The sequence below is a fragment of the Mycteria americana genome, chromosome 6 (genome assembly GCF_035582795.1).
Source record: "Mycteria americana isolate JAX WOST 10 ecotype Jacksonville Zoo and Gardens chromosome 6, USCA_MyAme_1.0, whole genome shotgun sequence".
NCBI lineage: Eukaryota > Metazoa > Chordata > Aves > Ciconiiformes > Ciconiidae > Mycteria > Mycteria americana.
The window spans coordinates 56776642-56804373 of record NC_134370.1 but is presented as its reverse complement, the minus strand read 5'-3'; the positions used below and the strand labels follow the sequence as shown (position 1 = coordinate 56804373).

The window sequence follows — 27732 nt, the reverse complement described above, 5'->3', positions numbered from 1 at the left end:
GGTCCCCTGCCTCGTTAGCCCTGCCCACACCCCCCGCTTTGGGCTTTTAGCACTTACTGTTGGTTTATAACCCTGACAGCAGCACTGCTCCATCCCACGCAGGGCACCTGAGCCACCGCCGCCACCCTGCACATGCAAACACAAAGCCCTTGGGGGGCTTAAATCCGGGCACAAAGCAGCCCGTATTTCCCCAAAAAAGCTTACCAGCCCCCCTTAGCGGGCACAGCTCCTCCAGCTAAGGGAGCAGGGCCCCGCTCGGGCAGCCTTTATTGGCCTGGGTTAATCACATGCAAATGGGCTGCAGCTGCTGCATCACCCGTGCTGCCTGCGCTGCCCGTGCTGCCTGCGCTGCCCGTGCTGCCACCAAGAGTGGCCTCATGCCAGGCAGGATGGGGGAAGGCAGCACCCAGCCGCTGCTGCTGTCTTTGTCCCGGGGAGGGTCTAGGCAGAACAGAGCAAGAGCAACTTCTCTCCTGTGCTGGGGAGCTGTTTTGCACCGGTCTGCTTGCTGTCCCTGTTCCTCAGTTTCCGCTAGTGCTCTAAAGAAAGAGTTTGTGAAGCTCATTTTGGTGTTTGGAGTTTGGGCACCTGTGGTAAACCCAGCTGGCTCCCCCGAGCACGCTGAGTTAAAGGGTGCGCACAGCAGAGTTGAAGATAACTCCAGGATAAATGTAAAGCTCTAATATAATGAAGTAACTGGGAAGCTGTGCAGGCTCCCGCGCACCCCAGCCGTCCCCACCTGCTGCTGGCAGCTGGCCTGTCCCTGCAGCGTGGGCCGGGCAGCTGGGGGTGCCCAAGGGTGTGGGGCAGCGAGCTGCTGCGTGGGAGGGTGACATCCCAGGGCCACCCTCCAGTGCCTGGGGTCAGGGAGATTAATGACCAAAATAACTCGCGTGAGAGAGAAATATGGGACAGGAGGTGTAGAGAGAAGTCGCAGCAAGAGGACCTGCTGCAGCCGTGCCAGGCTTTGCCCACATGCTGCCTGTTGTCATCCTCTGGCCTCTGGGGCGAGAACCTCAGAGGTGGTCCCCACGGTTGCCTGATGGGCCTCAACCCCTGTGGCATCTCCAGATTATTTTTTCTAGAAAAAGCATTTTGCTGTGTCCCCGGAGGTGTTTTTCTCTTCCAAGTGAGGATGCTGCACACAGCAGGGTATGCTGGAGCTCTCACTTTGCACCGTGGCCCTGGCCAGCACTGTCCCGTGGAGCTACTGACCTGAGTCAGCGTGAGTTATCCCAGGCCTGGCTGGTACGATGCTGCGGAGAGCAAATCCCACGGGCTCTGCTTCTGGGGATGGAGGACATTTCTGGCTTCCCATCTCCACTTTGCCTTTGCCCTGAATGTGGGTTGCTGGTGCTGCTTTGGTTTCTGGCATGGTCTTGGGATACCAAGCCGGAGGGGAGCCCTCCGAATGGATGTGCTCAGTGCCTCTCTCGGCTTAGCAGTGAAAAGAAATTGCACATCAGGGCACAGGCTGCAGGCGCTTCCAGAGATAAAATATCGTCAGTAGAGTCCAGACCATCCATCAGAATAAATGTAGCTGATGCCGTGATTTATGGGACAAAGATGAAGGTTTAATCCTCCTCTCAGCAGCGCAACCTGATTTGCCACAAAACCCTGTTAAATTTTGTGGCACACGCTTCATCACTTCATTAGGAGATAGAGAGAAAATGGTTCAATGCATTGCTGAATCTTTTACGGCCGGGGACTCTCCTCCCACCACTCCCGAGTGATGGGTAATCTCTCTGATCAGATCCCCGGGAAAAGACCCCGTGGGATTACAGAGCGCGGAGGCATTAACAACAGTGACAGGAAAGGAATACAATATCCCTTTAAACAATTAAATATTGATCCTGTGGGCCTGAGGTGGACTCCATCACACAAAAGGAAACACCTCTGTGAATTAGTTTGGTGACATCCATACCCTTAGACGATATAAAGGAAACCAAGATTATTTGCTTCGCTTATTTTCTTAATGTTTTTTCCCTCAATTAGAGAAATGCATCTGGTATGAACCACACTCGCCTTTCAGACACTCAGCACTCGCTTCCCTTGGAGCCCACCCCGCTGGGCACCGCGGCGGGAGCTGGGATGGGGACAGGGAGCCCGGGGGGGCCGCGGGCGGGCAGGGGGGTGTTTGCTGGGGGCAGGGGGCTGCAGACCTCAGCATGGATGGAGGAAAGAAGACACAGCGCCGTGAAGCCCGAGGTGCCATTTCGTGTCCCTCCCGTAACACAGCCGAACGCTGCCCATCCCACGGGAGAGCTGGGGCCACCCCGTGGGGCTCACCCGCTCCCCTCGGCTCAGCCTGGTGCCTTGTGGCTGCACATGGAGAAACAAAAGAAGGCAAGAAATGTCTAAATTTAAAGTGCTGGAAAATCCAACCTTTTATTTACTACATTTTTGTGACTACATAAACGCTGAAACATTGTAACACTGAAAAGCATGATGACATCATCACTTGCTTTTTTTCTTTTTTTTTCTTTTTCTTTTTTTTTTTTTTTGCTTAGCAAACACAGCAGATGATATTGCACGGCATAAAGTGAGAACAGTAGCAAAGCTTAAAAAAAGTAACTTAAGGAAATCTTAACGCAGTACAGGAGATACTCATAACCAAACCAGAATAATGCCTAGCGCATTACACTCGTCGTCGCTACACACAAAAATACAGAAGAAGAAGCGCTTGACTAAGAGAGAGATTGAGGAAATATTAGCAATCAACCGTAATTAGGTACAATAATCACTTAGTCTGAAATGCAGATGCAACGCATAAACTACTACTGCTTCCTAACGGGCAAACTAAAAACGACAGCAAAGCTGTCTTTTATCAAAATCTTCGCTTTGTTTTCTTTTTTTTTTTTGGTTTTGTTCCATTGCTCTGGAGGAACTCCCTCTCGCTCTTGGAAGGTCTCCTACCTCTACGGATCTGGGACCTGTGATTGTCTCTGGTGCCCTCTTTGCGCGGCGGCGGATGGACCCGAGTGCAGGTGGAGGGGGCGGCGCGGGGCGCGGAGCGGGGCCGGGGGGGGGGGGCGGCGGGGCGGGGGGCTGGGGGCCTGGCTGGCCCAGGCTCCGGCTTAGCTGGGACCGGGCTGCGGGCAGGGGGTTATGAAGACAACTACCAAAGCAAGTAAAAGACAATGCTTTAAAGTTTATTTTCATTTAATACTGTTGTTGGTTCAGACTGCAAAACTAACGCGGTTCCACAGTGAGGATGCAATAAATGCAGAACAGACCGTGAAAATCAAACTGCCGGAACAGGAAAAGAAACCGTGTCTTCCTAAGTACAGTTCTGTCCAGCGCTCGACGGCTCACGCTGGATTCGTCGACTAATACTTTGCCTCCCCCCCTCCATGTGAAGCATAACTCATTGCACGGCATTAGTTTATGTATTAAAAGCAGACATTTAGCCAATGCTTACCAACAGACCATTTAATGATCCTGCATTTCAGAGCATCTTTATTGCCCCGTTTCAATACTTGAAGTATAAAAATGTACCTAGAAAGTGTAACTTCTGACCAAAAGCTCAAACCCTGCCCTTGTCCTGCCCTCCCTCAACCCCTCCGCTATCCCCCCAAAGGAAAACAAGGTACACCTGGAGCTCAGCTACTGTGCGGGGAAAGGAAATATTTACAGCCATCACAAACCATGTCAGTACACAACATTCAGGTGAAACAGAATCTATTCTTTATGCAAAATAAAATACAGGTGAGTGGCATCCTATTTTCTGTGCCATGATGCCATCATCAGCTTTGCAGAATTATCATTGTCATGACTCTTTTTTTTTGCTTTTCAACTCAAACCTGCTTTTTCCTCCCTCGAGCTGCGGGGGGGCCGGGGGCAGGTGCGGCACCCAGTCCCCTCGCAGGGACGCAGCACAGGTACCTCCGCGCTCTCCCGCAGCCGGGGCACCGTGGTTCTGCCGCGGTCCCTGAGCCTGGATGCGGCCGCAGCTCCCGGGGGACGTGGCTGCGCCCCACGGGCCCCGACCCGTCCCCACCTGCGGGCCCTGGCTGGAGAGCAGGTGACACGGCGGTGGCCCACGGGTGGCCCGAGCCCTCGAGCGCTCTCCGAGCCGGGCTGGCCCGCGCCGTCCCATCGCCCGCCGCCCCTCGCCGTCCCCTGCGTGTCCCGGGGAGGAGAACCCCCGCGGGTACTTGGGGGGCTGGCGAAGGCCTTTCCGTGAGCAAGGTTTCCAAATTCAAGTTAGTTTTTCTCCCAAGGCTTACGCCCGCTACTTGCGCTACCCGTGCGAATGGCGAAGGAAAACAAAAACTCAGCAAAGTCTCTCACAAATGCCAGTGCTTTTAAACATTAAACGACTTTTAAATTCTTTGGATGTGCGGGTCTCACCCACAAAGCAACCTTTCTAGAAAAAGACAAATAAATTAAAGGAAAAACACACTAATAATGCCTTTCTGCTTTCTAAGTGACAAAAGTACTACCTTGAAACACTCATTTTGGCATGTACAAGTTGGGGGGAAGGGAGGCCCGGGGGGATAACCTGGCAGTGTTTGTAACACGGGTGGAAGTGCGTGCCAAGACAAGGCTGAAGATACACCCTGCAGTCAAGAGAAGCACTCTCCTTCAGTTCATCTCGGCATCAAGAATGAAAAGATTGTAACATAAAGCTTTGGCCATTTTTGAATCTACTATATACAATTTTTTTTTTAAACTACATAGTCATAAATTAAAGCAGTGATTAAATAAGCGTATACAAAATGTAATTAAATTAAAAATCACAGCACATTATAGAGAAAAAATAGGAACCATTTATCACAGCAGAGAATATTTTTTTTTTACCCTGTGAAAAGAACATCGACTAGCAAACACAAAGCATCCTAGTTGAAACAAAAGAAATCAAAGCCATGTTTCCCTTTCTTGCATTCATTGCAAACAGCAATCTTTACCCACTTTGAAACATTCCCAGGAATAAGATCTTCCTTGAGCATAACAGAGAGGTTCTGCCAAAAAAAAAGGAAAAAAAGAAGAAACCCAAACCAAACAATATAAAAGGAATATACAAACAAAACAACCCCTACAAAATAAATAAGAATTATAAAGCTTTTTTTAAGTAACCTTAACAATTATCAAACTAGTAAGTTCTGCCTTATCACATAGACTCTCTATACAACATAACCCTAAAGATTTATTACTATGAGGTATTTGGAGGAATTGGTAAAAGCGATGCACGGCCTGTCTGGGCTGAGGGACTCAAGCTGCTTTGGGGGAAAGAAGAGGGAACCTTTGGTTTGTCAGCAAGAAAGTGGAAAAAAACATTTTCCTTTGGTATCAAAGAAAGTTTCATTGCATGGTTGCACGGCAAAAAGCACCACGGTGAAGAATTATTCCTTTTTTCATTAGTGGCCTTTCTAACAGGCTGAGGTATTCAAAGAGTATAAGGTGAGAGATAAAGAGGTCAACAGCGGTTTAACACTTTGGTTCAAGCAAGGCACTCGTCCTATGAGTTTACAAAGTTTGCAACATGTTTGCCTAGAGCTTTATTATTATCCTTATCCTTATCATCATCAGTAGTAGCAGTTGTAGCAAGAGAAGTATTTGTAAGGTTATTAGCATTACCATTAAGAATGAAGACAAGGTTACACACTGAGTGAAGGTGAGGATCAGGGGATCCTCTCCTCTCTGAGGAGAGAAGGGGGATCAGGGGGACAGGGTTAAGGAGGATGAGTTCCCTTTCCAGACCGAGGCCGTGCATGAAAAATCTTTGGTATTCTTTGGTATCATCAATGTGATTAAAATCACCAATGGAAATCGAGTGAGGTAGCGTCTTTGGTTCACACTATAAATAGTAGATCTTTACACACTTTTTTTTTCTTTTTTTTTCTTTTTTTTTTTAACACGTGGAAGTAGCTATTCCTTACCTTTTGCTTCTTTGTCTTTAGCAAATAGTTACCAAATGTATTGTAAAGCTAACCACACCACAATAATAAACCAGGAGGCTAAGCAAAGTCTCAAAATTAGCCCCTGGGCCTTTGAATGCACCCAAACGCAGCGAGATAGAAAAGGGTAAGTGCTTTCTCTTTGTTTGCTAAATGCATAGTTTTCATCCTTATGTACAAAGGAGGAGGAAGAGGAGGAGGATAGGAGGAAGAGTAGTAGAAAGAAGGACCGTTTCTCAGGGTTAAAATGTCTTGTTTACAACTCAGGTGAGGAGAGGTGTCCTAAGACTCTTTGGTATAAGCTCAGTGGTGTTTCCGAGCCCTCCAGGCAGCGGCAGCCCCCCGGGCAGCGCCCGCCGCCACCGCGGCCTTATCCTGAAATCCCTCTCAGGAGAAGAGCGGTGCCCGCGGGCAGCCCTGGGGCTGGTCCTGTGCCGGGACACCGGGGCACCCCCGGTCACTTCGGCCGCTTGGGAATTTGCTTCTGGCATCGGTTGGAGCAGGAGCAAATTCTCAAGCAAAAGCCCCGTTGCTGGCTCGCTCGCTCTTGTTGGGTTTGCTTTACCTGAGTAAGGAGAGGAGGCTGAGGCCCCTGGAAAGCAATGCAGGGGCTAACGTAGCGGTAGGGGTCGGTCTGACTTTTTTTTAATTTTTTTTTTTTCCTGGAAAGCTAGTAATGCCATTTACAATGGGGATGGATGCGGACAGTTCACCTCTCGGCCAGCCTCCCCTCGTGGGTCACTGCGGTCAGGTTTGGATGCAGCCCGTGAGCCGAATGCGCGTTCCTAATGCCCTCTCGCCCGTGGAGTCACCTGTGGCTGAAGCCCCATCTCCCGATGCTCCCAAATTGTTTCAGGTTCTGCTCCCTCTCCTAACCTTCCTGGCAGATTTTTAGGTCCTTTTGTTGAATTTGAAACAAATTTCCATTTTGTCAGGAATGAAGTGAACCGAAAGACTAACACTAATACGGCAGAGACAGGCTTTCCCGTCTAACGTTAAGCACAGCATTAGAACAAAGCTCCCCTTTTAAGGATGCCCTGCTAAGGAACGGCAGCGATCCGAGCCAGGGAGCACCAGGTAACCTGTCCGTGCTTCAGTCGGTGCGGCCGGGCAGTCTGCTCAGAGGTAAAACAGCTTTACAGATAGAATGAGGAGTTTCATAGTTATTTGCTTCATGTTTTGAAAGGAATTAAAGAAAAGTGTGTTCTTTGCCTATTCAGAGTATGAGGCGCATATTGCTTATGGGAAGAGTGGTTTTGTTCCTAATGGCTTATAAAAAAACAAAAGGTTTATATATACTTAAACAGACATGTAAAAAAACCAAAATGCTTAAAATCTATAACTTGTGCATCAGTTTTAGTGTGTGTGGATGTATGTGTGCGCATGTATTCATACATACACCCCCATAAAAATGTGTGTGAGTATACACAGACCTATTCAGGGGCTTGTGTGTGTGTGGATATCAGAGATCCTGAAATTGCATATTGGGTGCAAATTTAATGCTGGTATGAAAGTTCTCTTTGGTTTCAGCAAGTAGTCTCTAAAGACAATACAATGGAAATACTAAAAAATGCGGCAATGTACTTTGAATTTCCCTGCATTTTTAAATTCTCAAGTTTTAAATAAATAAGGCTTTCTTTTCTAAACTATAGGTACGTTACAAAGCAGTGTTTTGCTGGAAAAACTAAAACGTTAGTTATCACTGTCCTTTATTAACCTTACACTAATGAGACTGCATTCATAAGATACTTTATACATCAGCTTATTAATGTTTCCATGTCAATCATGTCTCCGTGGGGATGGAACACTTTAAAAGAAAGCTCACTAAAATTTAAGGTAAGCTAGAGACTTGAAAAACTCATGGATTAGATTACATTTTCATAGACAATTTCTTTGTCAGTCTTAAAGTGGGTTTAATGTAGGAAAACGTGGAGAAATATTCGGTGCCAAAAATCTTGGATTTATTTGACTTTATTTTAATAAAGAGATATTTCAGCTGTATTCTAAACACTTACTGGAAATTAACTGTATACCCTGGACCTTGACTAGACCCTGTCCTCTTGGGAAATAACTGGTGCTACAAAGTTGCTTAACTTTGCTGTTGCCAGTATTTGGAGTGGGCTTCATCCCAAAAACCAGTATCTGCTATTGCTGACGGTGGTTGGATTCTAGTTTACCTTGAATTTTCCTTTCTCTTTTTTTTTCTTAAAAAAAAAAGGGTGTAAGTAATATTACCTATTTCTAATCCTTGCATTGGGCCTATACCTGCATATTTGGTTACTTTGGAATTTAATATACCTACTAGAATTACTACAGTAATTTGAAACACCGGTTAGAGATCTAACAGGCACGCGTATGTTTTTTAAAGTCTATTTTCCCCTTACACTACAATTTAATATGCAGATGTTGCACGCTTTTCTTTTTAATTTTATCAGAGTAGGAATGGGATGATTTCTCTTCTACGGGTCTGTTAGCAACAGAGCATTTAAAGCTTTTCAGCTACAAACTTTAAACTATTTCATGCATTATCCTGATTAATAGATGAGCAAGAAAGAATGCACAGGACAAAAGCTCAGCCTGCTACACACAGATACGACGCCACAAAACATCAGGCTGTATCTTGGTGTCATGGGAATTTTGCTATTGACTTCAGAGGCACCACGATTTGGCCTTCCAAAAGCGCAACCGGAGCTCCTGTTGGAGCTCTTCCCACCAACATTAACTGATGTTGTACCACTGTTTTAAATAGGAAAAGACCACGAGCCTTCAAAGCTATTGCTATTCCTTTGCCTAGTAAAGTCAATAGGTAAAAAAAAAGCTCACTAATGTCAATGAGTATTGATCAGATGCTGAGCCCTGCGGTTTTACATTGCGCAATTCTTTTCATTTTTGCATACAAAATGCCTCAGGTCTCCTGTTTGCAGGCTAGATGGCAGAGCTGAGCTGTATTTATATACAGTGCACGGTTTGCAAAGAGCGCTGTTCAACGGGCTTCCCGCAATATCAGCCTGGGAGAGTGTCATAAGGGGATGCACGCACGATAGCTACCACACTATCTGACACGTGGCTGTAACAGCCCCTTTTTTGCTCCCGTTGAAGTCAGCGACAAAAAGGCTGACTGACTTCAATGGAAGCAGCATCCCGTTATCAGTACCTGTGCTCCGACAGGGGCTGCGATCTCCTCAGAAGACATTCTTTCTTGCCAATCATGGAAAGAAACAATAATGTGGTTTTACTAATTGCAAATAACAGTCTTGATTACAAGTTTTATGTGTTATACAGTTAGATTAGTTTATACCTATAACTCTACATAGTATTTTGTGTAAAAATAGCTTTGGAATATTAAAATCATTGCAATAAAATACCTGCAATATAATTATTAAATGTGTTCTTTGGTAGCTAGTCGATTTTTTTTATGGATGGAATAGTTTTCCTTTTTTAAATCTGAACATTCCTTAACAAACAAAGAGAATGCACTGGTTTAGGTACCATTCAAAATTTCTTTGCCTAGTTTGAACTTGTTTCCAGGCGTTGCACTGGTTAAGTTCAAACCATGAAACAGCAAAAATCACACTACCGTTCAAATGAATTCAGACGACTCCACGCTTTGTCGGTCGTGCCATGGCACAACCCTCTCTGAAGAGCAGCCCTGACTAAGTCCCTAACCACCGGCGTGTACGCAGTACGGATACACTATACACCTTCATGGCAATTGCTGTGGAAATGAAGAGCCATATCTGAAGAGATGTCCGTTCAATGACAAGAAATCACTATGCTCCAAACCACTAAACAGCCAAGTACGGTGAAGATGATCATGGGCGAAGGTGTAAGACCAGTGGTCTGTTTCTCTTCTCTTTGCCTTCCATCTCATTCCCTCCATTTCGCTTTCTTCTTCCTCTCTATTTTTTGCAAGTCGTCATCCTACTAAAGTGTGTGTCTTAGAACAAAGTCATAATGCAGGTGAAATAAGTCTTTGGTTTCTTTGGACTTATAAATAACATTTTTTTCAAATAGTTCTAAGTATAAACCTGCTATCTTGAGGTCCTGGTCTGTCTTTATTTATTTATTTATTTATTTTTAAAGCTTTTCCACCGAGGTTTAGTTCGTGGTTATTCCTTCATGCTTTGGTACAAGTGCTTGATGAAGAAGATGAGTTGCCTGAATTGGAGCTGCCCTCGTCTTGCCACTTATCCAGACTCCTCCTCCGTGCATTCATGAAAAAGTTGCTGACGGTGCTCAGCTCCAACCCGAGCTGCTGGGAAATGGTGATTTGTAATTCTTTGGATGGACGCTTATTTTCCTTGAATATTGCATGTAGAGTTCGACGCTGGACATCCGTGAAGACCAACCGAGGCTTTTTGGGTGTATTCCCTCTATCCTTCCCGTGCTCTTGTTCTTTCCTCTTGCACGCTGCAAGAAAGGGGAGGACGGTTAGAGAGGGCTGGCAAAGGAGTCCGCGGGAACGCAGTACAGGACAAACTAGGGAAAAAGGACCATTCATTTCAGCTTCCAAATTTGGAGAGGATGTGTGACAGGTCGATTTAATTTTTTAACTTATTATAGACTATAAAAATGTAAGGAATAGAAATTAGAAAATACCTTCATCATTGTCTGTTAAAACTCAGCAAATGCTATTATTGAGAGTTTACACTTGGATAACGCCCATTAGTGCTGAGAATTAACTATGTAATATCCCTATGAGGTAGAGTGGAAATTCACTGAGCCCTAAGGTCAACCTTGCACACCTTTTTTACCTTCATTATTTGTTGTCATTCATTTCTGTAGCTTTTTATTGGCTGAGAAATAAGGAACTGGGAGAAACCAGGATGCTGCTACAGTCTTACAGGCCAGATGATTATGTATTCTGAACAAAATAAACCACGTTTTGACATGCAGAACAATAGTATAGTAAATCTTCCCTATAGAATTTCACCTTATTTCATCTATCATCCTTTCTTTCCCTTTCAGAATGTTGTTTTGCTCTACATTATTAAAGGGCACTTGCAATTTCAAATCTGCCTTGCAGATCACCTGCCAGGCAGGATCCGACGGGGCTGGGAGAGCGTCTCCTGGATCCCCCTGCCAGCCTTCGACTGTCTGCCAGCTCATCTCTGTTAGCATTTCGCTAGGATAAAAGGTTTCCTTGGGAGGACAGATTGCTCTGTCTCACTTTCGAAAGAGTCTGAAGTTGTCTGTTTCTCCTTTTTTTGTCTAACAATGTCCTTTAATGCTGATTTAGAGATGTATTTCTGAAGGTAATGTGGATGTTCTGTCTCTGTGCCTGTCTAGTCCTGATTTCTGTGGAGATCAGTGCCGATTATATGAAGAATTTTGTGCAGTGTCTCCACCTATTCCACAGTTATTGGAATGAAAACAGCAAATTACTTTACAAAGGTCCTTCCCACAACTTTTATTGCTACCAAGAGCCAGCCTTGGTACGAGGGTTTAATTGCTTGAGGGAGGTATAAAAATAGTCATCCACCTTCTGTACTTAGAGAAATAGAAACTGCACAGATCAGACAGCAAGATTCAGGAGATGCAAAGGCACCTTCTGCTGGCCCAGGCAGGCAGGGACCAACACACCGGCATCTCAGCCCCCCCCCGAGGAGAAGCTTTTGAAGAGCTCCCTAAAAATATATATTCCAGCTACACATTCTTTCATAAGCAATGACACATCGATCAAATGGACTGGGATGCCAAACTCGTATCTTCTACAGTTATTTTTATCTGAAAACCTTTGAAGAGTGCTTTGAAGTTACATCCTGATCTCTAAAATACTGTGGAGCTTCTGGGCTGAAAAACAGGTTCCCTCATGCCGGTGAGCCCCCACTTGAAGTCAAGCTGCTGAATTCACTGTGGGGATCAGTGCCTATTGCCATAATTCTGCATCCCCATTGAAAGCAAACATTGATAACTCAAGGGTTAAAAATACTTTTGCAAGAATGGTCTGTTATTTACTGACAAATATTAGGAATGAGGAGCAAGGAAGATATCAACAGCATCTAAATCTTTTATACACGTCTAACCATTTGACGACCAGAAGTTCCCATGAAAGCAGCCACAGAAACTCGGCTCTGTAACAACCTCAGCCTCCAGCTCTGACTCTGCCCCTGCGAACAGGCTCATGCACAAGAGGAGACAAACCAAACTCACATAATGTTTGCCGTGCCCAACACTTCATTTCTGCTCACACTGCTTTACACCCTCCCTTTTCGAAAACTACACAAATTCCAGCTTTCACCTAGATACTCTGTCCAGATCATCGTTTGTCACAAAATCCTAACTACACAAATAGCGTGATCTGAGTCAGCACTGTACGATGCTTCAGCAGGAATCGTCACATCACAAATGACAGTCACAGCAGTAGCTACAAAGCTAGTTCAATTAGCGCTGTAAACCTCTGGGCTTTCAATCACAAACTAGTATATGAGTTCTCTGAAATCATAGAGAATAACAAAAAACCAACCATCTGTTGTGAAACTAACTTGCTTAACGTATTGTCCTCCTGAGCTTGTGCTCATCTCCTGAAATGTAATATTCCTGAATAATTATTTCCTTAGAAACTGTCCCAAGAGTTACAACACACCTTGTTCCTCAACTTCAGTTGTATCAGAGCCCTCATAATTACTGCTAGTAACATCACAGAGGTAAGAAAAAAGTGCTCATTGCTGGGGAGAAAAAATAAATCTTATCCAGTCTATGATACAAATAAGCCAATTTTAGTATTTTGCAAATAAAACTTCATTTCAGTCAAGCCCATCAGAAAGCGAGCATTGAGGTTCCCATGGTGCTCCCCGGAGAAGCTGGGAGCCATCCCTTCCTCCTGCAGACCGCCGTGGACTTTATTTTTTAGCAAACTATCATGCAGTCTTGTTGGTTTCCTAAGGCTTGGTCCACAGCCAGTGGGAACAGGTGAAGATATGCTCTCGTTTAGCCTACGAAATAAGATAGTTCTTGTCCTCACATCCAAGTTGGAGTTCTTCTACTTTGAATTAAGGACTAATGACGCATTGGTTCAGAGAGAGTGAGATACTGACTCAGTTGCAACTTGGGCCCTTATCTGAGACACGAAGACCCACACACAACAGGGTCAGTCCTCACCGAACACGGCACAGCCCCAACAGGTGGAACCGAGGCATCCGTTGCCCCTAGCAGAGCGGCCCAGCCCAGCCGAGCTTTGCCCGGGACCCCCCTGGCCCCCCGCTCTGCTGAGCTGCACACTGGCCCTGGCCCTGCCCAGCATTGCTTGCAGAGCCTTTTTCCACCTGGGAGAGACTGGGAACACCTTCAAAATCCGGATCATTTCCAGGCGATGCAAAAGTTGTTTCCTTTTCAGCCCTACTGTTAGCGTTCACCAGAGGCAGACTGAGGGCAAAAACTTACCAATATGGTTAATTGTTCAAAGAGCCCTTGCAGACGGTACTGCCAGGCCTCGGGCTGTGAGCAGCAAGGGTGGATACCACCTTTCATCTTCTGCCTTGTCCAGACTCAGGAATATTAATAGCACTTAAAAATAAATAATGGTGATAATGAAAAACCGTAATAGGGTTTCCTTACGATCGTTTTCCCTGCACTGGAGCCAATCAATTTTAATAATAAATTGTAGCTTCCAGCTTGCCAGAGAACAAATGTACACCACGGGATAAAATCTGCTCCAACATGAGAGTCTATCCAGAGCAGGCACAGAGCCCGGCCAGCTCACACTGCGAGGGATGACAAATTGGAGCCATCCAGCCCGGTGACAGCAGCCTGCGCTCAGCCCAGGTCACGCTCAGGCAGAGCAGCTACGCCTGCCTGGGCCAGGTCCTCCTCTAACGCCGGCAAGGGTGTCCACTGAAGTCAGAGGCTCCAGAGACAGACTGAAACCCTCTGTTGGAAAAACACCAGAGTCTGTGTTCAAAACTATTTGACACACCTTCATCTGGATTCCATTTTACGTAGCAGAAGGTAATAAAAACAATTTGCATTGATGTTCTTCAGGTGCGCCTGCCCGTGAGCACTGCGAGCGGACCCTCTCCCGCAGCACAGAAGCTGACTTCAGGCACTTGGTGTGCTGCTGTGCTCCCCGGAGGCGTACACCTCTCCCTGCGCACGCTGCCCTGGCACGCTGCCCTCGCTCCCCCGTGCAGCCAGATGTGCTCTTTGTCTCTGGGCTGCCCCAGCTCAGCGATGCTCCTTGCGATGCCTTGTGAAAAAGCCTTAAGAAAGTCTAGTCAAGAAAAAAGCAAAGCAGAGGATAAAGAAAGAGTCCCTCTGACTCCGGCTACACATGTGCAGATATGACAACGTAATATTATCAGTGCCAGAAGGAGCCTTATAAATCCACTGCTGAACTCTGGCCTCTTCCAGTCACTTCCATCTTCCTCTGCCCTGAGCAGCAGATATTTTTGACACTTGCAATTCTCCTGATACAGTCCATCAATCTATTTTTGTCTCCCTTTGTTCCTTCTCAGTCGCCCGAGGGATTTGGCCAAGTTAACTTGCCAAACCGTGTAAGGTCTGTACCTCTCATTAAGGCCCGGTTGCCTGTGCATGGTACAGAACCGGGGTCTCACTGCTGCAGCTCCACCCTCCATCGCCGCTCTTCTGCAGCGCCCGGCTGGCCCGGCTGTGTGCAGCACAGCAGGATCAGTCCTGCTCTGCTGGAGGGGCGAGCAGGATCGTGTCCCCTGTGAAAACGCACTGATTGCATCTTTAGGTTGAGATAATGAAGAGGATGTTTTGCCCACCTGTGATGTGAACTACACTGTTCTGTCAGTCTAAAAGTCAAGATTACAGTAAGCTCAGGTGTTAACCCTGACGTTTGATCCAGGCTTTCATCCCTAGAGGCTGGATTTCTTTTTAAAAATCTAAGAAAAAAACCCTGATTACCATAAATCAATTTTCAGGAGCAGTTGGTGCATACATGTGTGCCCAGCTGTATGTGGCAAACACTAATTTTCCTTTCTAAAAATCCAAAGCAAAGAATGAAACCGGTAATACTCTCAAGAAACTTGCTTTCTGCTCTCTTGTTTTGGGCACATAATAAAATACCACCACAAGTTCTGCTGGCTTCTTTTCTGGAAAATTGGCACCAGAGCAGGGGGAATGACAACAGAAAATCCTACTTGGGTGAAACCTACTCCAACCCCTGTTGTGAAGGCAGAGGACCACTCACTGCAAGAAGCATTGCTCAGCTGGTGGCCCACTACGTTGCCATCACTGAGTGTGAGCTCTCAGACACAGGATGGAAAAGTGGCAGATGCTGAGGAAGAAGAAGGTGGATTTAGGGGGTTTCAGACCTGGCACTGAGAGAGACATGCCCTTAAATGCACACCGACAGGCTGAGGCAGCGGCCACGCGCTCCGAAGGGCCACGCCGCTCACCAGCCGCCAGCAGCTGTTCCCACTAGCTCCGGGACATGCATGAGCAATGGCCACGACTGGGTTTTTGACCGTATGAAGTCGCTGGAAAGGGAGGAGGGACACAGGGCAGCACAAGGGGAGTGCATCTGCCCGAGTGCACTGCAACAGCACGGCATTACAGCTCCTCGTGGAAGGGAAGTGTACAGTCCCACCAGTGCCGTGGCATGAGTCTTCTCACCCCATGAAGGAGGAAGCCAAGGCACACAGTGGGTCTCCGCTTACAGGGAGCCTTTTCTTCCGCTGCTTGTACCCAGAGCAGGTCCAGACCAGAAATGGGGAGACACACACAGGGTAATGTCTCCAGCCATGCTGAATTCAGAGCCCGGCTGACACAGAGAGGAGACCGTGTGCTGGCCACCAGCGATAGGACACAGGGCCTTTCACCCTGGGGTGACAGGTCACGTTTCCAGCTCTGGCCCAGGTCACTGCTGACCACAAGCCATTATTACTTGACGGCCATCAAGTGCCCTGTATGAGATGAGGCAGTGGTCTTGGTTCAGCTCCCCGTGAGCAGGTTCACACCACGCTAATTTCCATCACATTTGACACGTTATTTGACACCAATTAGCGCCATGGCTGGAAGGTTGAGCCAGACGCTATGGACAGGAGTCTGCAGGAACCCATTTTGTAGCTGAAATGTTCATTTTGAGGAACAAAGAGGACTGGGGATCTCTCACAACTGTGGGCTCGGCTCTGTCTTGCCAGAGGAGGCACCTTCTGGTTGCTTGACACCAGAAGGTAAATTCAGCACTGAGCTCTGCGGTCTTCATGACCACCCTCACCGGACTGGTTTAGTTTTCAGGACTGTCTCACCCTTACTATTCATGAGCATTATATTTGCTTCAGACAGGTAGGAGAAAAAACCAACTGCTTTATGCTTCTCTCAAAGACTCCAGTGCGAGATTCCCAGAAAGCAATGGGGAGTTTACGAGCCAGCAGCTTCGTTGCTGTGGGTTCAGAGCAGCCACCCTTCCCATGAGTGGGAAAACCCCAAGAAATGATGCAGCCCAGCTCAAAGAAGTGCCGACAAAAGCCCTGCAGTCCTGTGTGTGCCATAAGAGAGACAATGAGACATATTTTAGATTGACTTGAGAGAGTTCTCAAAAGTTTTGTGATGATCATCTTTTCCCTCCTCCTCTTCCAAAGCCTACTCTTTTATCTATCCCAACCTCATGTGTACAGGACATGTTTTAGAGACAGAAAAAAACCCTTTTAGAATTCTCTCCTTACAGGTATTTTCTAATCTCTGTCTCAGGTCTATAAAGGCTGGGACCTGTCTCAGCTACAGTCTGAACTGCACCCACTAAGACCCTGGAAATCTCTTTCTAAAGCATCTGCTTCTAGTTTTGAAACACCACAAAATATCCAATAACATTTTTAGAGAGTGAAAACTCTTCACTGGTACAAGCTCGAGAATATCCTGGGGGATATTCTTCTGAAGGAGGCTCTACCTTTGGGTGGAAAAGGCAGCAGGATTTCCACAGGAGACTGAAACTGCTTAAGGACTTTGGCCGTCAGAGATAGTCCTAATCACACTGGCTACAACAGCTCAGTGGAAGCAAGTAGCTGAAAGTTTATGGTAAATTCATAGTGATTATAATATATAATAAAGTGTGATAAGCTCCATCCTTATCATGTGAATAACAGCTCTGGAGCGTGCAGGGAGACACACGGATGACAGATCTCTCCTAATTATCAAAAACTTCACATTTGGGGGAATATGAGAACAAGATAAGGGGCCTATAAGACTTATGCTACCTGAGGGCAGACTTCACCACATGAACTAAAAGGAAGCAAATCTGTTTGGCCTGGATGAATAACCACAGCTGCTGTGTGCTATTCACTCTGGTACGTGGCCATTTGGTGGTCCCCGGCACTGCCCCATCCTGCTCGTCACTGCCCTGGGGCCTTCGAAGGCGCCTGGGAGATGGGATCCCTCTGGAAAGGTGCCGCCTGAGACAGAGCCGCTGCACGTCAGGGCAGCTCATGGCCATGTGCTCCCGCTGTAGCAGGTAGCAGACAGCATCGATGCTGCAAAGAGCATTCCCAAAAGCTTCAACCCACCGTAGGATAAGGCCATTCACACGTCAGTGACAAAAGCCTACATGGGTGACACAGTTCATTGGTTGCTCCCCTAAATTGTCCCCTTTCAACTGAAGAGAGTATGGGCTATTCCAAAATGTCTGAACCCACACTAAATTCTTTGTTATTACTCCTGGCATCATTCAGCATTTTGCACCTGTCTTTCTAGTGATTTGTATTTATGCTTATTTAGAGTGCAGGTGTATCCGTCTACTCAGAGGTCATTTGATCTGTGTCTTATTTCTCTGCCATCGACCCCAGGCAATACTCCTCTTTTCTTGTTTCATAACATGAAAAGAGATAACATGTTCCTACAAGGGAAGCTCACAGAATGACATCAGCCTGCCAACACATGGATCCCAGCTGAGAGTGAACGGTGAACATCTCACTCCTGTGCACTGTATTAAAATGAGCGACCTTAATTTGCTGCCCCTGGAATAATGAAGTGAATCCGGCTAAGGAGCGCTGACTCAACAGTTTGGGATTCTGGGGTTTACACAAACTTACGGTGTTGATGGATCTGTAACCACTTGAGTGAGCTGACACCACCATTACAGAATATGTTGCTAAGTGGATCAATCAGGGGAAAGCACCCCATTTTCCTGCGATATCACTTCAAGTAAATGTTAGATTTCTTTAGCTGGGTCTTTAGTTAACCATATTACCGTGACAAATATTTCTTTGTCTAGCATAAGTAATTAGAATTTAATCACTTTAACTGCATCTTAATTACCCCAAATGAATTGAAAGGACATTTAATAGCAAAGATTAAATTGCCTTAATGAACGGGTTTTGCGACTACATCAATATTTTAACCGTGTCAGCCCTTCCCGGCGCGGCCCCCCCGCCGCAGCGGCGCAGGCAGCCCCCGGCCCCTGGGTGGCGCCCGCTCCCCGCCGCCGCCGCCGCTGCCCAGCGGGGGGGCGCGCACCGCTCCGCTCCGCACCGCTCCGCACCGCTCCGCACCGCCCGGCCGAGGAGCACCGGCCGCTCCGCGCCGCTCCGCCAGGAAACGCCGCCCGCTCCGCACCCCACACCGCCCAGCCGGGCAGCGCCGGCCGCTCCGCACCTGCCCGCTCCGCGCCTGCCCGCTCCTCTCCGCGCCGCTCCTCGCTCCGCGCCGCTCCTCAGCCCGCTCCGTGCCGCTTCACACCGCGCCGCGCCGCCCCGCGCCGCCCCCGGGGAGCGGCGGCCGCCCCGCCCCGCCCCGGCCCGCCCCGCGCTCCCCGCCGCCGGGGAGCACCGGCAGCCCCGCCCCGCCCCGCCCCGCCCCGCCCCGCTCAGTCCTGCGCGGCTGTAGAGGGCACACACTGCTGCGGAACGCATCGGGCCTGCCCGCCGCGGGCAGCGGTAGCTTCGCCCCCGCACGCTGCCGCCTGCTTTGGACAGCGCGGTGGGGACGAATCCTCCCGTGGGGCGTTCCGAGGCGCCCGGGTAAAGGGCTCGGCGTTAGGCCGGGTTATTCCGCCCCCTTCTGCTGCCCCAGCCCGGGGCTCTGCTGCAGCCGCCGAAAAGGGTGTTTCTGAGCGGTGGAAGTGACGCAATCCATCGCAAAACCCTCATCGGACGCTCAGGATCGTCAGATTTACTGAAAAACCCGGCCAACTTCTCGGGCTCCCTTCCTAAGGACCCGCCTGCCCGTTCCCGCTTCCCCTGCTCCAATTTTTAAGCCCTCGGTCAATTCCGACAACATATTCAAACAGCGAGATATGTCTCAAATGAACAAGAAATACGGCAGTGATGACATAAAGAAGTTCCTACGTCTTGGGGGGCACTGCGGCAGCAGTGTGGCAGCCTGCCCCTGCGGGACGAGGGCTGCGGACCCGCGGGGAATCTGCCTGCGCGAATTGCACCGCCCGCGGGTAACTTCTTCCCGACAGATCTAGGATGCACGTAGCAGTGTACGCGGTGTTGCTGCACCTTAAAAACGTCCATAACCTTAGAGCGGGTTCACTGCAGCAGCTCCTGCACCGAAGTCGCTAAGGAAGAGCCCCCCGTGCCATCTGATTTCATACTTTTAGCTATTTGCTATTCGTAGCAGCATTTCTAACGGTCCACCAGAAAGTGCTCGCACACACCAACGCCAACGTTACACAGTCCGCAGCAGCTTGCGATGCTGCTTGCACACCTGTGAAGCAGCAATCCATCGCGGTTTAATTGCCATTTGGGCTGTGCATAAAATGTTACCACTGAGACTTCCTATCACCCTAAAATGGGAAAAAGATCAAAACTACTGTTGAGCTAATAAATTGTCCCTATAAATTACTCTTTCAGCATCATAAAACTGACTTCCTCTTAAGCAAAATGGCTCAAGAAGCTGCATTTCCGAAGAAAAGTCAGTAAGCATCGGCCGCTTCTCTGTCAGTATATGATTCATCCAGATAGACTTATGTTTGAAATGCGAATCAACACTTGATCATGGAAGTACCCGACACGATGCCAGGCTAAGGTCCCTACTCGGTCCGCAGGAAAAACTCCCCCCGATGCCTGTAGTCTTCAGGTCAAAGTCACCAGCACTTCAGCAAAAGCTCCTGCGGTTAAGGTCTCCCTCGAAACGAACTTGTCCCTTGTGTGGAGGTTGTGGGGATCCTTCTGCTACACAGAGGACAGGTAAAGGCTGCCTGAGGCAAAGCATGAGCTTTGGGTTAGTGCCGGTACATGCGAACACAGACACCGAGGCACTCCTGGCCTGCGCATTTCCAGATAACCCTGTCTCAGTCTAACCATCACGTTCCTTCCCGGCTGTGCACAGGGCAGTGGCACTCGCCAGCACCCAGCTGCAGCCCCGGCCGTGCCCGGGCTCCCCGCCGGTGGCTCCTGCGGCGCTCACAGTCCTGGCGCCACGCTCCTCTCTCCTCTCTCCTCTCTCCTCTCTCCTCTCTCCTCTCTCCTCTCTCCTCTCTCCTCTCTCCTCTCTCCTCTCTCCTCTCCTCTCCTCTCCTCTCCTCTCCTCTCCTCTCCTCTCCTCTCCTCTCCTCTCCTCTCCTCTCCTCTCCTCTCCTCTCCTCTCCTCTCCTCTCCTCTCCTCTCCTCTCCTCTCCTCCCCTCCTGGGGCACCCCGACCCCTCCGGATTGCGGGGCCCGGGGCAGGGCCGCGCACCGTTACAGCGCTGTGGGGAGCTCGCTTCCCCCCTGGCCACGGCGGCGTGGGAAGGCACCCATCCCCAAACCAGGCCCCCTCGGGGCGCGCAGGGCAGCCCGGCCGGGAGCCGAGCCGCTCCCGCCGCCGCAGCACGGCCGCCCCCGCGGCAGCCGGAGCACGCCGCCCCGGGCAGGGGGCAGAGCCCGGCCCGCCCCGCGGCAGCGCAGCCCGAATTGCCGGCCGCCGTTCCGCACAATCGGTGCGCGCTGCTCCCGTCGGAGCCGGCAAGCCGTGGGGCGGCTCGGGAAACCCCTGCGGCCGGGCTCCGGGCGGCCTCGTCCCCGAAACGGGAGGGCTGGCTTCGCCCCGGCCCGCCGCGGGGCTCGCCCGGCAGCGGGGCCGCCGGGGCCGGGCCGGGAGCGGGGCCGGGCCGTGCCGGCGGCAGCTGTCCGCGGTGCTGAAGCCGGGCCGGGCCGCGCCGCCCGCGCTCGCCCCGAGGGAGCGGGGTACCGGCGGACGGAGACAGCCCGGGCACCGGCGCAGGGCACCCCGCCAGGACGCACCCCGGCCCGCAGCGCTCGTCGGAGCCGCCGCCTCCCGGCCCGGGGAAGCCGCCGCCGCCGGCGGTGCCCGCTGCAGGCGGTGTGCCCGGGCCGGCGGGGCCGGCTCCCGCCCGCCGGCGGTCAGTAGATGGCGCAGAGCCCCCGGGAACCGCGGGGCGACGTGCGAGGGCTGCGGGCGGCTCGGTGGCCCCGGCCGGTCGGGGCGGGCAGACGCGGCGGGCCAGGCCGGCATCGCGCCCACAGCCCGGCCGTGCGGCCTCCCGTCGGGGGCGGCCCGCCGTCGGGAGCGGCCCCGTTTGGAGGCGATTTCATCCAAACGGCGGCGAGGGTGGGAGCGGGCCCGGCCCCCCGGCGCCTCCCCGCCACGCGGCGGGTAATTAAAACAAACATACAAACGAGCAAACAATCACGGGCCGAGCCGTGCTACCGGGGGCGGGGGCGGGGGCGCGGGGCGGGCCCGGCCCGGTGCGGAGGAACGCGGCTCGTCGCCGCCCGGCCCCGCTCCTCCGCCTCCCGCTGGGCAAACATTAACGAAGGGCAAACGCGGCTGTGTGCGAGCGGCTGTAAATCAATCCCGCCGCAAGGACACGGCCGGCAAACAAGCGCGGCTCCAGCGCCCGCCCGGCTGCGCGCCCGGCGCTGCGGCGGGCCACGATCGCGGCGGGGGCGGGCTGGGGGCCACTCCCCCGCCCTCCGGTCCCACCGGGCCGGGGCACCTCCCCTCGGCCCCGGCACCGCGCCGGCAGCCGCGGAGCGGCCGCTGTCAGCGCCCGCGGTGCGCGGAGCCAGGCCCGCGCCCGTCCCCGCGGCGTCCGGGCGGCCCGCAGGGCGAGGAGGGGCAAGGCCTTTCCCCCGGGCCTGCGCCGCGCTCGGGGGGTCGGCGGCGAAGCCCCCGGTCGATGCCCCCCGTCTCCCTGATGCAAATGCCTTTATGCAAAGTCCCCGCCGGGTAAATATTAAACAGGCCCTAATGAGGCAGCCGGGGCCCGGGCGCTGCTGGGGCCGGGGCGGCATCGACCTCCCCCGGCGCACGCTGGGGCGGCCGGCGGGGCGAGAGGTGCAAACGGCGTTCATTAGATTTCATATTTAATGTGGAAAACGCTCTGATTGCTGTATCGATTTCTTTACAGTTAATTTGGCGAGAATTTCTCGCCGGCTTCCCAAGGCTGCAGCTTAGCCGGGATTCACTTCGGGAGGGAGAAAGAAGGAGGGTAGGGGAGAAAACGAGATGCAACTATGAAAAACAAGTCAGGTCGCCGGCAAATATCGAGCAGCTCTGGAGGGCCGGGCACCCCCTCCACCTGAGCCCCGCGGGCGAGCGCGCTTCCCCCGCCGCCCCGCTCCCCTCTCCCGGCTCCCGCCGGCCCGGGACGGGCTCGGGAAAGCCGGTGGGGAAGCCGCCGCGGAGGGGCCCCTTCGGGACGAGCTCGCTGAGAGGGCGCACCTCGGCAAAGCGGCCCCCGTCCTGCGTAGGTCCGGAGGGGCCTGGGGGGGCCCTTACGCCCCCCTCGCCCGTTCCCGAAACACTTCTTTGCCGCGTTTCTCCCTCGGGCGCTTCCCTCCCGCCCCGGCGAGCAGTCCGTGCGGGGCGGCCACCGGCCTTCGGGCTGATGCGTTTCTGGTAACGAATGGCTCGAAGCAGATTATTTTTTCCCAAGCAAGATGGGAAAAATGCCTTCTTTATCCCCTCCTATCCTCCCCCATACGGAAATAACCTGAAATTAATTCACCCCTAAATCCCAGCAGGCTGCAGAAGGGCTGTACGTTTTCTTTGAATTGCATTTATTTTTTCAGTATCCCTTCACTGCCCTTCCAAATGTCTGCAGAGGCGGGGGGAGGGAGGGAAGACTAACTAACGGAGAAACGGCCAAACAGATAAATATTCAGTGATAGAGCGGGAGAGAGAGAGGGACAGACAAAGGAAAAGAGAACAGAGAGGAGAAGGAAGATGGGATGAATAAGATGGAGGCTGGAAGAGGTCAGCTTTGCAATTAGCAGTTCTGCTTACATTTCAAGAGACAGCCCAGGAAGTGTCAAGACCTCAATCCTGCTTCCATGTAACTACCAATTTTTCCTCTATTTGTCGGAGCTTCTGTAATCTGGGAGGTAGGAATCCCCCAGGGATGGCTGGAAGGGGCAAATACTCAAGATAAAGTGCAGGCAAGACCGTGAGGCCTGAAATAAGCAGGCTCCATCCCCCTCACCGCCTCCTGGCCACTGCCTGCGGGAAATCAGAAAGGGAAGGAATGAAGGCGGCGAGAGCTCCGCTCTGGGTATTTATCTGCCTGATAATTCTCTAAACGCCCGGGAGTGAGCTATAATTTGGACATGAAATTTAATTTGCGTCGGCTGGAGTAATTTATGGTATTTCGAGTTGACGTTCATGCATCAATATCAATGGGGGCAGGTTTTTACCACTTAGTAAGATCATTACACATTTAAAACCTGCACAAAATAACACCGGTAGTTTAGGCGCTTACAGCCGATTGCCTGCAGCGCAGGACGGGCAGCGCGGAGGGGCGCGGAGGGGCGCGCAGCGCGGCGCTGCCTGCGCGGGGCGGGGGCTCCAGGGGCCGCCCCCATTGGCTGGGACGCAGCGCTATGCAAATGACCACGTGCTGCGGGGCTGCCGGCGCCCCGGCGGAGCAGCGCCGGGCGAAGCCGCGGGGCCCCGGCAGCCCGGGGAGAGCCCTGCGGGGCCCCGGCAGCCCGGGAAGAGCCCTGCGGGGGCCCCGGCAGCCCGGGAAGAGCCCTGCGGACCCCTCGGCAGCCCGGGAAGAGCCCTGCGGACCCCTCGGCAGCCCGGGGACAGCCCTGCGGGGGCCCGCTGGTGCCCGGCGCTGCCCGGCCCGGCTGCAGGGGACGCCGGGAGGCTCGGGCGCAGGCAGTCCCCCCACCCCCCCCCCCGGGCTGCGAGCCCAGTTTCGCCCCGGGGAGGCCGTTTCTGTAAGGTGCCAGCTTTCGGGTTTCATCGGAAAGGGAAGGCGGAATAATGAGGCTTTGTCTGTCTAACGGGATTATCGGGATCCGTTTATGCGAGGGCAGCGCCGGGGTGGCTGGAGGAAGGGGCGGTTTGGGGGCAGAAGCGAACAATGGGTCTCTCCGGACCCGGCAGCTGGGCAGAGCGCGGCCGTCCCCCGGCAGAAAGCGGCCGCGCCGCGGGGAGCTGCCGCCTCCCTCCCGCCCAGGCCTGCAGCCGGGGCTGGCAGAGCTTCCCGGCCGGCAGCGCCAGGGAGGGGATGCCAGCAGACTCCGAAGCGAGGGGTTGTTTCCAGTATCGATCTATGCAAATGAGCGGAGATTCAGGTCGACCGAATTGTCGTAAAAATACACTCCAAATCGAAGAAAGTTCGCCTTAGTAATCGTTACGGGGATATTGGAAACACAAACTCCGTCCTCCTCTCCTGGGTAGCACCAGCAAGACGAGGGTTTTCTCCTGGTGGGGTGGTTGTTGAGGAAGGGAAGGCGGAAAGGGCATTTTCTGAGAGCTCAGACCTTTGAAACTGACTCCGCAGGAGTGGAAGCCAAAGAGAGCAACGTCCTCCCACTGGTGTGCACCGCAGGGCCAGCTACCGCGGGGGGGGGGAGATCCTGCTACGGGCCCTTCCTCGCACTGCTTCGGGCTTCCGAAACGAGGAGGCTGGCTGAAACCAGGCAAGGAGCACGGCGGTGGCCCAGCCGGGTCCCCGCACGGTCGGGAAGCCGTTCCCAGTTCCCACCGTCGTGGTAGTCGAAAGCGCAGGACCATTTATTCGTGCATTTGAAAGGAGAAAGATTTGGCCCTTCCCTTATTTTTGTCCGTGAAACGGATCAGTGACCCCGGCTCCAACTCGGATTGACTGTCTCGCGTTCTCCAGGGAGAAATTAATGGAGACCTATCACTTAATTAACAAACCCTCACTCACGGCATATTAAACCCGGGCTCTGCACTGGGAGCGCAGGCTGGCGGGTTTGGGAAGGCGGCGGCGGCGGCGAACAGGCACCGAACGGGACGGCAACCTCCGAGCAGACAATACGAGAGCCGCCACACGGACTGCGGGTCTCATGCAGGGGCATCCACGCGAAATTCAAACTCCACGGCCTAATGATAATTACAACCAGTTAAAAAAAAAAAAAAACAAAAAAACAACAAACCCCAAACCTAACGATTTTAGCCAGCGGCATGCCTCCGCCACCGCTCACACGCCGGGCTCGTATCGTTTGTGGGGAAAGCCCTGTCCCAGCACACCCAACCCAACCCGAGCGGGACGCGGAGCGAACGCCGGCCCCGAGCCCCGCCGGCCGCTGCGACCGGAGCCCGCCGCCCCCGGGGCCGCCGCCCCCGGCACAAAGCGGACGCACCGACTCCTCTCGGCGGCGCATCGCCGGGGCTCCCCCGCACCCCGTCCGTGGGCCGTAGCGGGCAGTACCGCAGGGCCGGGCGCGGTACTGCCCGGTACGGCCCGGCCGCTCAGACCGCCGCCGGCTGAAGCATTTCCGCCTCGCCCTGCCCGCGCAGGGCAGCGCGGGCGCCGGCCGGTGCGGCTGTCGGCGGCGCCCCGTTACCGGGCACGCTGGGCGCCGTCCCGCCGGCGACAGGCGAGCCTGGCGGGTGCGCCCCGCCCGGGCTAACGGGGAGAGCCGGGTGGCCGCAGTGCGCAGCCCGAGCCCCGGCTCGGCTTTGTCTGGCAGCCGGGAGCGCGGCGCGGAGGAGCCGGACGGTGCCGGTGCGCGGAGCCGGGAGAGGGAGCGGGCAGAGGAGGGAAACGGAGCGGCGGAGGGGGGACCGGGGCTGCTCTTCAGGGGCAGGCAGGGAGCGGGGCGGCCTGCCCGGGCCCGGGGCCCCAGCCCCGCCGCCGACCGTGCCCCGACCGCCCCGCAGCGGGCTCACCTGCCAGCCGCAGAGCAGACATCCGCTGAAACTCCGGCTCCTGGAGCCACTTCCACATCCTGCGGAAGGTCTCCCGGCCGGATTTGAGCTTGCTCCAGGGCTTGGGGTTCCTCAGCAGGTCCGAGAGGGTCCCTTGAGAGCGGCACAGCACCCTCTGGGCGAAGATAGCCTGGGGGATGCTGTACCGCTTGAGCTCGGTGGTGATCCTCTGAGCTACTTCTTTGGTATTGATTTCTTCCATTTGCCCTGAATTACTTCCACTGTTGACCTGCGCACCAGTTACAGAAGGGTTTTGCTCCCTGGCAGAGCCCAGGATCTGCCCGTGGCTCTGGGCATTCAAGTGGGCATGGGGGTGGTGTGGGATCCCGTTGATAGGCACCATGCCAGCGGAGGTGGGGGTGAGGTGTTGGTCGCCATGCCTGGCTAACATGGCAGGGTGGTGGGCTTCAAATCCGTTTGGGGTGAGCATTTTCTCGGCGGGCATGGTGGCACTGGGGTGAGCGTAGTGGGGCAGCCCTTGCTGGGAGTTGTGGATGCTCCCCAGGCCCGACCCAGACAACGGAGAGAGGCTTTGCCCCATGCCGGTAACATCCTTGTGGTAGGGGGTGTAGAGATTGTTCATAGACGCCAGACCCCTCTCGTCCCGCATGAGCGTGAAGCTGCCGCTCACGTTGCCCGGTATCCGCTGGTGGGGGTGGTGGTGGTGGTGATGGTGGTGGTGGTGGTGAGGGAACTTGTCCGAGACCGTCGAGATGGGAGGTAGAGGCTGCAGAGGGGTTAACGTGGTGTAGGTACTGCTCATGCTCATGCCGGGGGGTGTCTCGCAGGCCATGGTCATGGTGGGGTGCAGGGGGCCCGTCAGCGCGTGGTCGGGCGGCCGGTGGTGGTGGTGGTAGTCGCCGCCGTCGAGGATGGACGCCATGCCCATGGAGCGCGGGTGGGCCGGCAGGTGGCTGCCGCGGTGGGCCACCGCGCTCCGGTGGTGGGGGCTGCCGCTCATCAGGTCGGCGGCGGCGGGCACCGGCTCATGGCTCACCCCGTGCAGATCGCCGATGTTCTCCATCGCCAGCTGCGCGTTCATCGTCGGCCGTGCGGGCGGCCGGACCGCACATCTATCTGGTGGGCGGCGGGGCGTCCCGGAGCTCTTCGCGGCGGCCGCGGGCCGGTTCCTCCCGCGGGCCGGCGGCGGCGGGCGGGCGCTGCGGGCTGGTGGCGGTGCTGCCGCTGGCTGCTGCCGGGCTGGTGGCTTTTCCTTTTTTTTTTTTTTTTTTTCTTTTGGTGATTTATTTATTTGGGATTTTTTTCCTGTTGCCGGGCGACGCCGTCGGGTCGGCTCTAGGGCCCCCGCTCCCTCAGGCCGGGCTCCGCAGCCGCGGCGGGTGTCTGGCCGCGTCCCTCGCCATCTCTAGCCATGGCTCTCACTGCGCTCCGCCGTTTGGACACCGCTCCGCTGCTGCAGCGGCGCGGCCGGCGGACCGGCGCATGCGCGCGCCGCCCCGCCCCGCCCCCGCCCGCGCCGCCCCGCCCCCGTGACGTCACCGCCCCTACTAAGGAGGCGAGCCCCGCGCGGCGGCGCCCAGAGTCGGCGGTGCAGCGCTGCCCCGCGCCGCCGCCCCGGGCCCTAGCGCCCCCTCCCACCCGCGCCCTCCGGGCCCTAGCGCCCCCCCCTCCCCCCCGCCGGGCACAAAGGGCCGGCCCCCGCACCCCGCCTCCGCCGGGCGGGCGGCTCCCGGGTGTTAGGGCCGGCCGCCCCGCCCCTTCGGTGACTCCGCGTTTTCCGTGAGCGCGGAGCCTCATCGCCCTCGCCTCAGCGGCAGCTTCCGGGGGTGAG

General features: G+C 53.5%; 1 protein-coding gene across 1 annotated transcript; it reads right to left on the bottom strand.

Annotated features, from left to right (window-relative positions):
• Nucleotides 1-2401: 2401 nt before the first annotated feature.
• Nucleotides 2402-27277, bottom strand: ONECUT1 (one cut homeobox 1). The gene is made up of 2 exons (XM_075506009.1): nt 25902-27277; nt 2402-10310 (listed from the first exon to the last, which is right to left on the bottom strand). The coding sequence occupies exons 1-2, from the start codon at nt 26980-26982 to the stop codon at nt 10018-10020; spliced, it is 1374 nt and encodes a 457-aa protein (XP_075362124.1). The 5' UTR covers nt 26983-27277; the 3' UTR covers nt 2402-10017.
• Between the last annotated feature and the right edge of the window lie 455 nt (nt 27278-27732).

What these genes read in the sequence shown, in the direction of transcription:
- ONECUT1 (XM_075506009.1), bottom strand. Translation starts at nt 26,982, where the DNA reads ATGAACGCGCAGCTGGCGATGGAGAACATCGGCGATCTGCACGGGGTG. An exon ending in GTCTGCTCTGCGGCTGGCAG is followed by an intron (nt 10,311 to 25,901) that starts GTGAGCCCGCTG and finishes CCTTTCTTGCAG; the next exon opens with CGTGCAAGAGGAAAGAACAA.